This window comes from Chondrus crispus, genomic scaffold, assembly GCF_000350225.1.
Source record: "Chondrus crispus Stackhouse genomic scaffold, scaffold_578, whole genome shotgun sequence".
Taxonomy (NCBI): Eukaryota; Rhodophyta; class Florideophyceae; order Gigartinales; family Gigartinaceae; genus Chondrus; species Chondrus crispus.
Window position 1 is genome coordinate 8,902 of NW_005178581.1, and position 9,680 is coordinate 18,581.

General features: G+C 52.4%; 3 protein-coding genes; 2 read left to right on the plus strand and 1 right to left on the minus strand.

Moving 5' to 3' along the window:
* Positions 1-466: 466 nt before the first annotated feature.
* Positions 467-622, minus strand: CHC_T00000697001 (hypothetical protein). The gene has a single exon (XM_005710577.1). The coding sequence runs from the start codon at positions 620-622 to the stop codon at positions 467-469; it is 156 nt and encodes a 51-aa protein (XP_005710634.1).
* CHC_T00010019001 (NADH:flavin oxidoreductase/NADH oxidase) lies at positions 558-2,378 on the plus strand. XM_005710578.1 is given in 2 exon segments: positions 558-1,688; positions 1,689-2,378. 1 exon segment carries the CDS (start codon positions 558-560, stop codon positions 1,686-1,688), a length of 1,131 nt encoding a protein of 376 aa, XP_005710635.1. The 3' UTR covers positions 1,689-2,378.
* A 1,026-nt stretch (positions 2,379-3,404) lies between these two features.
* Positions 3,405-3,818, plus strand: CHC_T00000699001 (hypothetical protein). The gene has a single exon (XM_005710579.1). The coding sequence runs from the start codon at positions 3,405-3,407 to the stop codon at positions 3,816-3,818; it is 414 nt and encodes a 137-aa protein (XP_005710636.1).
* Positions 3,819-9,680: the final 5,862 nt, after the last annotated feature.

Genomic DNA, 9,680 nt, shown 5'->3' on the forward strand with positions numbered 1-9,680 from the left:
GTCCAAGTCGCACAGCGGACGTGTGGCAGAAGGCGGGCGCTGGCGACGTGTACGGGTGCCAGTGCGCACACGAGCGGAGGTGGCGACGTGTAGCCGTACACGTGTGTGGCGCGGGCGGGGAGCGGGAGTGTACGCCGTACAGTGTCTGACAGTACAGGGCGCCTGTGATGGCAGGCGCTATTTTTGCGCCCGCGGCACGCGCCGGACGGACGGCTCGCTGAAACGCACCACAGAAATGACTCGTCATGCCCCCGCCACCCCGCTTGCGCTGGCCCAATCACCGCACCGCCTGTGGCGAACCCCTTTTCTTCCCGCCGCCTTCTCACCTCCATTGCCCCCATCGCCTCATCCCCGACGTCGCACCTTACGTACCCGATCCGCAGCTTCTGGAACCACCTCAACCTCCTTCCGCTCCACCTCCCGCTCCACCTCCCCCGCCCCCGCCGCGCCCCAGATCCCTCCCTACTTAACCCCCCGCGCCAGCCCGCCCCGCTCCATCCCCGCCACCCCCCGACCGCACCCCACCCCGCATCCCCGATCCGCACCGCCCCGCCGCCATGCCGTACCCCAACCTCCTCTCCGAAGTCCGCCTGGGCCCGTACACGCTGGCCAACCGCGTCATGCTCGCCCCGATGACGCGCGGCCGCGCGGGCCCCACCTTCACGGCCAACCCGCTCATGGCCGAGTACTACGCCCAGCGCGCCTCCGCCGGCATCATCATCACCGAGGGCACCTTCACCTCGCCCGCCGCGCGCGGCTGGTACCAGGCCCCGTGCATCTACACCCCGGCCCACGCCGACGCCTGGAAGCTCACCACCGAAGCCGTCCACGCCAAGGGCGGCCGCATCTTCTGCCAGCTCTGGCACACCGGCCGCGCGGGCCACAGCAACTTCCGCGAAGGCATGGACGGCGTCGACGACCCGCGCACCGTCGCTCCCAGCGCGATCAAGCGCCCCAGCAAGTCCGCCGGCCAGCTCTACACCATGAAGCCCGGCCCCGTCGAGGTCGAGACTCCGCGCGAGCTCGCCACGGAGGAGGTCGACGCGCTCGCCGACGAATTCAAGAACGCCGCGCAGATGGCCATGGACGCCGGCTTCGACGGCGTCGAGATCCACTGCGCAAACGGCTACCTGCTGGACACTTTCCTGCAGAGCTCCAGCAACACCCGCACTGACAAGTACGGCGGCAGCTTCGAGAACCGCTACCGCGTGCTGGACAACATCCTCCGCGCCGTCACCACCGTGTACGAGCCGGACCAGGTCGGCGTCCGCATCTCGCCGAACGGCGTCTTCAACGGTATGGGCTCGGACGACTTCCGCGAGAGCTTCCTGTACTACGCGGAACAGCTGTCCAAGCTCGGCCTGGCCTACCTGCACGTCATGATCGGCCTCGGCTTCGGCTTCCACGAGAAGGGCGACCCGATGACCATGCAGGACTTCAGGAAGGTCTACTCGGGCACGCTGGTCGCCAACGTCGGGTACGAGCCCGAGCAGGCCGACAAGGAAATTGAGGATGGCAACGCCGACCTCGTCGCCATCGGCAGGCCGTACCTGAGCAACCCCGACTACGTTGAGAGGATCGCCAAGGACGCGCCGCTCGCAGAAGTTCCCCCCATGTCCATGTGGTATACCAGCGCGGATAACCAGCTCACCTCGGAGGGCTACACCGACTTCCCTCCCATGGAGTAGATCTCCGTGCGTTTTGTTTGCATCGCGTGATTTGACATGGAGCATCCGCTCATACGCTCCACCCATGGGCTCACGCTCTAACCGTTACAACACATTGTAGTACACAGACACCCTATCAGCCAAGGCTGCTCCCGTGGGAAATGTATATGCGTTTCTGTCTTTCATGTCTTCCGAGACGCTCTCGGTAGGACCCGTAGCCCGTCGCACGCGGATTAGAAGAGGCGCACGGCAAATCGCTTAGGGTTTTGCAGACTCTCGGGGTGGGGATCGATCAAGCCATCCACTGTTAGCGAGCTCGACTAGCTCCGATTTAACTCTTCCGGTTAGAATAAGCGCCATCGACTTCGTCTGCTCTTTATCAGCAGAAGACACCGCCGACGTCTGACAGGTCCATTCCCCCCGATGTTCTGGAATATGTAGTCCGTAAAGAGATTTGTAAAGTAGCCCCTACGTTGAAGTTTTCATTTCTTGTCCTCTGTCACAACGTACAAACCATGGTCGCAAATGAGAAGATGTTGGTTCTGTACTCATGTCCGTCTTCTGAGAGAAAAAAAAGGACCACCAGGTTGCTCCACTCTTGTCCATGATCGCTAGATCTTTTACGAGTCCCTTAACCATTATGCTTGCTCCTACGTGAAAGATCCATATGTTCATATCCTGACCAAACTAAATCTGTTGGTTCCGTTGTCACCTGGCTGACGTGCTCTTCGCCTTTTTCATGGAATCACCTGCGATAGTTCCGTTGTCCCAGCATGATGGATCAAAGTACCCCCCGGGAACTTGATAGAGAAACCATCTACGTGAATAATGGGTCAAAAAGACTACCTCACGCTTCTGAGAACAAGCATACAAAATAATGAGGGGAGGGCGGCACGCTTGTGCTTCTCTTGTGGTCGACGTCTCTTAAGCAGTGTCGTCAAAACGCGGCCAACACAGAGGTCAGGTGTTGCCTCTGAATTAGTGTCTTGACAGGAAACTCATGGCTTAATAAGGGGCAAGTTACAGGCTACCTTTCAGTGCAGGGCTGTTCCGGCAAGTCGCAAGCATGTTCAAGGCTTGAAAAATCGTTTCCTTTGAGCTCCGCGTGCACATCTCGATCGCAGTGTCGCGACTAGACGGCAGAATGGTGACCATTTGCTCATACAAACGATACGGTCAGTTTCCACCCAATTTTGCCATGCTTCTATTTTCGACGCACCCAGAGTCGATTCCACTTCTAAATCCACGCTATACAAGTATGCTCTTGCAAGAGGACCGTATGACAGTAATGTTATCCGGCTGAAAGCATATGCTGTGTCATGTCGACTCACACACCCTGAGAGGGTGTGTCTTAACATGCCCCGTTTTGCTGGGTGAGGGTGGGATCAGGATGGAGATTTACTCTGCGCCTCAGTCTTCAGGTCGTAGCTATACTATCTTAAAAGGCGGCGGCGGCCGAGGGTCGCCGCGCTGCCCGCACAGCTGCTACCTTTGTTACGTGTGTGCGAGTTACAGGTGTACATGCTGTACATAGGAATCATGACAAGGCCAATCTCGATCTGTAGGCGAAGGGCTACCATGGTTCTCGTCTGGACGGCAACCGTGCACGTCAGTCCGACGGAATTGGAAAGCAGAGAGGGAAAGTCGGCCCCGCAGACGGGGTGACCCGTTGCAGCGGCCTTGATAACTTTAATGCAGAGATGCATGAGTACGTTCAAAAGACGCAATTCTCCAGAAATGATACAACATGTATCAAAAACAAAGCCTACTCAATCACAACCCGAACCGGACAGCCAGTCTAATCATGCTTTCCTCAACTTGCGTGTTATACCGAGCAGCAAACACTGTGTACTCCAGCCCTTCCGTCTTAGATTCGATTCGCATCCCACGGCTGAAACGAGCACTGTTCACCTCCATCACCGCCTCTGTACACCCCACCAAGTCGCAATATTTGCTCATTCTCACTGCCTGTCCGTGGAACACGACCATATGACCACTTGTGGCACAGCTGTCATACTCATCACACAGAACGCGAGATACAGCATGCTTGCTAAAGACGAGTTGATCTTTGGGAAGATGATTGAGGGCTCGAGCGTCTATGCAAACGTCACCAACAATTTTGAAACCTTCATTCTTAGCAGCTTGCTTTGATCCACACACCTGAGCTAGATCAGGGATCTCCACACAAATTTCCCCTTCGACCAAACAATCCTCACTTGAAGAGCACTCCATGGGTACCAGAGGAACGCACCAGCACCTCTGGGAATCAAGACATTGTGACAAATCCAATTCCAAGCAGGCCCTTGTTCCATCACAATCCAATGAACTTGTACGGATCACCGGTCAGCCCGGCGCGGTTTGTTACGGACAAAGAATCACGGGGGATGCCTCCTAAGCTTTTATGGTTGCCACTGGAGCTGCTTTTCTCCTGTCGTACTTCGCGAGCTTGCTCTCCTGTACCCGAGTGTCCTGAAGAATAGAGTGTGATAGGGCCGACTGGTCGAACTCTCGAAAACTGAGTCGGGGATCCGCCGCCAAGCTGCGGATGGCATCACGAAGCGTGAAACGAACGGAAAACGCAGAAATCTGGAGACTTGAGGTAGGAGATCCAGGCAACAAGTTACGTTTTTGGGATTGAACGAGGTTCCTCACCAGTGCGGGCTGGGAGGTTGTGTTGTCGTGCGAGAGACGGCTTTTTAGAGTCGGACCCGTGCTCCGGGAGTGATGCGAGAGCCGTTTGGGGAGGCGAGAAATGGACACCGGTGCTGGAGCGGCAAGCGCGACAGCAAAAAGAGCGCACAATAGCAACAAACGGGGTGAAGCAACCATGTTTGGTTTTCAGGTTTTAGTGAAACATAAACAGACACAGATGTGTGGGGTCGGGGGTGGGTTAAATATGGAGGAGAAAGTGCAGAGCGCACAATAGCAACAAACGGGGTGAAGCAACCATGTTTTGGTTTTCAGGTTTTAGTGGAACATAAACAGACACAGATGTGTGGGGTCGGGGGTGGGTTAAATATGGAGGAGAAAGTTGAGACCCGTTCCTAACTCGCAGTCCATCACAAATTTCAAACAACAAGAAACTTCAATGCTTCTCAAGCGAAACTGAAACCTGACACGTGGTCTCACTGAAGAGGTACGACTCCGTCTGTGTCACCTGTCACAACAGAAGTTCAAAACTCTTGAATCAGGTGGACCGAGCTGTCGTTGTTTGTATATGGCTTTGGGCACCATAGCGAGAGCCATGTTTGTCTGAAGAAAGTGTGATGTAGGTCAAAACCAAAACTCAAAGTACTGCGTCCATTGTCTCTTCACGCATGCTTCCGTCGTGGTAGAAACAGAGATGTACAGCTTCTATTAACAACGATGCACAACAATGCTCACAGACCTACATAGTTTTCAACCGTGCTTGTTACCTCCCGCACAACTCAATCTTCCATGCTTCCTTAAGCCGAGATCCCTGTCCTAAAGAAACTGTTCAATACAGATATAGTGCAGTGATTCTACTGCATAGGCCACAGTGCTTTGTCTTGTAAATTTTTCGAGAACTGTGATCCTGTTGTCTCTGTTCTTCAAAAACGATCGTTCGCTGATGCCATGTACGCACTGCACTTAGCGTATGGCATCTAAAGCTCTTCCTCTGAGACTTGGAATACCGCCGTCATATTCATCGTTGTGATGTCTGTTTGGTGCCTCTCTTTGTCTCTGTTCTTCCCGGATCGTCGGGTTCCGTCCCAGTCTATCCCAACTCATCGGTACTTTAGTACATTCTCATGTCTTACTTTTCTCATACAGTCCAGCTCCATATAACTTGTTTCCTCTTCTCGGTCCTGTGAGGTATTTACCATTTGCATCATGTGTAATACATGTGTAATACAGTCCGTACTGTAGCATGTAGCTCCTCTCGGAATTCTTACATGATAGATAACACTGCGGTTCACAATAGAACTGGCATGGGACGCGTCTTCTCTACTCCCTTATTATCCGCCCTCTCTAGTTCTCTACGATCTTGTTTCTTAGTGTCCATCTGTCGTTAAAGCCCATTCATTTTGCAGAGATACCTCATGCCTTACTTGACCTTCAGCTCTGACCTGATCTCCTACTCTTTGGGTTTCTCTCGGATTATTAATTCTTTTGAGTTCAATCACGACTATCCGAGCCGACGACTGCCATGAATTGTTGAAATCACGCAGTCTTACTAGTGTCTATTGGACCTTATGTCCTCATATGAGGACACTATTCGACCTATTATATTCTTGACTTGCGCTTCCCCGACAAGAAAGAAAAAGATACTCCCGCCACCGTACTTGACTTCTGACTTGAGGACAGAAAGAACTTTGTGAGAATTGCATGTTCTTCCTGGTCGTTTTTGTTGATGTGTATCGAGGGTGCTCTCCTGACGATGGCCTTTGTTGATGATACCCTCTGTACATGGCACAGTGATTGTGTGTCAAGCGTGCTCAAGTACAATAGCAACAGCGACTGAAAAGCTGTATGTAGACTGTCTATCTGCTGACTTATCTTTGTTATGTTTTTTGTATTGTTGCTATGCGTGATCTATTAATCTACAGTATTAGGTCTTGACGTATTAGCTGTTCCACGCAAATTTGTCATGGTGCTGAACTCCACTGTGAGACGTAGGTACTATCTATCTTCAGATTAAATGTCGTCTCTGAATACGATGATGAATAAACTCTCATGACGACCCGTCATCGACACAGAAGAAGAGGAACTTGTAACCTCCTACCGTCGTTCATCTTCGTTTTCAGCCAGCCCAGCCCATAACCCAAGTGTTTTTAGATTTGTCTGGAAAAGAAGTTTTTTTGAACCACCTTAAAACCGCATGTAAAATAACTTCGATACCAAAAACGCCAGTTAAAAAGGGAACTATGTACTCAATATGCATTAAATTCTTAATCTTTCTGCGTATTCAAGCTGCTATCCTGGTGTTCTGCAAGAGGTTATTGCCGAAAACAATTGCGTTAAGGAAATAGTGTCCAAGACAGATTTTAAATATTCAATTTAATTTATATATTTTTGCAAAAAAATAGCTGTCCTCATATGAGAACAAGCCCCGGTCGGATAGACACTAGCTAGCTCTAGAGAGCTAGGATTGGCCTTCGTCGTGCACGACGGAAAAGAGTCTCTACTGATATAGCGGTTTGCGTCGTCAACATCCTCCAGATCTATTCGTGCTTCATATATTACAGAACCGAGTCAATAGCGCAGTGCAAGCAAGGCATTTCATCCGATCCTTTAGTAGCCCAAGAGACAGTGCCTTCTCACTCTACATCATACCGAAGACATCAATCCCTCAGAAGCGTGTATATAGTTTTGGCACAAGCATGAGGCATGTTATCACTATCGGAGAAGCGTTTTTACTCAACCTTATGTTTTCTCCACAACATACAACACATCATCGCAACGCCTTCGCAAGAACAGTCTGTATTTTGCGTGTCAGGAGACAAGCAACCTGGACACTCCCGCTGTGATATATTTCTCCTTATAATCTCATTCCATTTGAATCGGAAGAGGCGAATTGAGCACATAAAGTTCCAACTGCACGTCGCCTTTGCCTTGCTTTTTTTACAGATGCATTGTCTTTTCCGAGACTGCTGTTGTGTTCTATTCTTTAACACCATACATGCGGTGCGGTGCGTTCTAATAGACGCAACAGTACGGCACTGCGCCGAAGTAAGGTTTCTATTTCAGAACAGGCTGTATCGCGACTGCAGCGCTCGAAACCCCGCGTGGGTACGAAAGGCAAGATTGCTGACGGGGGTTGAGGTGATCAAAGCAGCAATGTGGTGCACAATCCAGTTTGGATTCGCAAAACTCTGGCGGGGGGCTACATTTCGCGTATTATACCCTTCTTTGACGCTTCCTTAAAGTCAGTGACTTGAAGTTGCTTGCCATAACGATAGATTGACAAAAATAATGTACCCCAACGTGGTTTGACTGGAAGGCAGAGTGGCTGTCAGGATGCAAATAGTCGTCTCGTGATGAGCGACCTAATTCCATTACGGAGGCGTGGTTGTTCGGAAATGCTTAGTCAGCAAAAAGGGCAGAAATCTCATGAATTTCTGAGGTCTGGAGAGAGCTGTCCCCGCATGAGCAGTGCTACTAGCCATATATGAGTTGTATTCATAGCCATATGTGAGCGGTCTCGCCGCTTCTGACCTGGAATGCTGTGAAGGTTGGGAGCCTCGTCGAATCATAAGAACGAGCAAAGCGGAGTCGGCATTTTGTGGCTCAAGGATGCAATCCTCACGCCAGGACATCAGGAGTGGAAATTGCAAAAACAGAGGGGCTTTGGCCAATGCCAAGTGAACCGGTGGGCAGGGGACAAAAGTCTGGAGACTTTTCCTTCAAGTTTTAGTTTCAAGCTCAAGTTTTCCACTTTCCGGACCAAGCAAAAATGGCGGAGTGTGCGGACTAAAACGATTACCGTACCCTTGATACCCACAGCATGAATAAGGATGGAAGGGTTTGACTTTGCTTGCATTAGCGGGGAATATGCGATGGGGTAGAGAGCGCCAAGCGTGGGAGGGGGCGAAGGTTGTGTTGTGGGTGGATTTCTTGCGAGCGTTCTCCCTCTCAGAGGACACAGCCTTTGAGGACTATGGAATGAGGATAAAAAGGGTGGTTGTGGAGAGGAGGAGTAGGCGGCTCGAGAGGGGAGCGATACCGTATGCGGCGTGGAGGTGAGGTTGAATTGTGGGTGTGCCGTGAGTGAAGGATGCTTTCCATGAGGGTGATGCCCTTCGAGCGATTCTGACGGACAAGTGGAGTGAAATGACGCAGAATAAGGAGTTAGCAGTCGACAGGGGTACGGTACCCAAGGGTACAGTATTCTGTACTGTGTTTCTTCGGTTTTCTTCGACGTATGGTTGAGGCACAGGTCAAGGGGAAGATACTGATGTGGGTCCGTCTCATTACAGGTTGTTGTATGTGTACAGTATTTCGGAAGCGGTTCGACTCGCCCCGGTAGACTTATTGTCAATTGACGACAACTTGCAAGACGGCCGGGGTGCGTACAGGCAGTGCAGGACGCAGAAATGCTTGTACAGTACACAAAGTTTTTTCCTGAAGGGGGAAGAGGGGGGGGGGGTGATGGCGGTGTCATCACCGGGTGATGACGGCGGTGATGATGGGATGGGCTGCAACGACGGCGCTGCGCTGGAGCGATTTTGCTGAGGCAGGATCCTGGGAAGCAAGGGCGAGGTGGTTTGTCGGCACGAGCCGGACGCGGATGGGATTTCGAGACGACAGTTGTGGCGGGGGTCTGGCTTGGCCTCTGTCAGCGGTGTCGCGCAAGGTGATCTGAGGTGCGTGACGGCATGACTGTGGCGCGCGATTGGATGTGGTCGAGGGACGTGTGGACATCCAATGAGGGCGGCGGGCGGCGTCCTCCTGACATCGCCCTCATGCATCCATGGGACGAGGGTCGTGATTTACACCACAACGCATAGAAATCAAACGCGGAAAACTGGAGCGCGCGCGGACAGGCGCGGCTGCATTACCGCAACTGTAATGCAACCGGGCCCCTGGGCCCCCTCCGATCGCGAATGGTTACGCGGGAGGAGGAGCCTCCTGTTCCGGCCGTCAGTGCCCGCGTCAGAGATGCTTACATTCCCAGACAGTCGACAGCCTGATCGGTCACACGAGCGCTTCGGCATCGGTATCGCCAAGTTTGCACCCTGTTTGCATGCCCCCAGAGGCCCCTGACACTAACAGGGTGTTGCTGTATCCCCTTTCAAATTATACAGCAGGATGAGCGACTACATTCCCCTTCCAAAATCGCCGTTTTCGAAGATCGCTCCCTACCAGCCCCCGTCAACGTACATACAAATACGGTATGTGCCCAAAACACACCCCAAGCTCACGACACCCACGGCCCCGCCCCGAACGGACCTTTCTCATGCATGCCAAATCCTGCAACCGCGCTTGCCGTCACGCCTCGCAAAGTCCGTTACCGGATCGGTAAGGCCCCCACAACCGCCTAGTCTGGCG

What these genes read in the sequence shown, in the direction of transcription:
- CHC_T00000699001 (XM_005710579.1), top strand. Translation starts at nt 3,405, where the DNA reads ATGATACAACATGTATCAAAAACAAAGCCTACTCAATCACAACCCGAA.
- CHC_T00010019001 (XM_005710578.1), top strand. Translation starts at nt 558, where the DNA reads ATGCCGTACCCCAACCTCCTCTCCGAAGTCCGCCTGGGCCCGTACACG.
- CHC_T00000697001 (XM_005710577.1), bottom strand. Translation starts at nt 622, where the DNA reads ATGACGCGGTTGGCCAGCGTGTACGGGCCCAGGCGGACTTCGGAGAGG.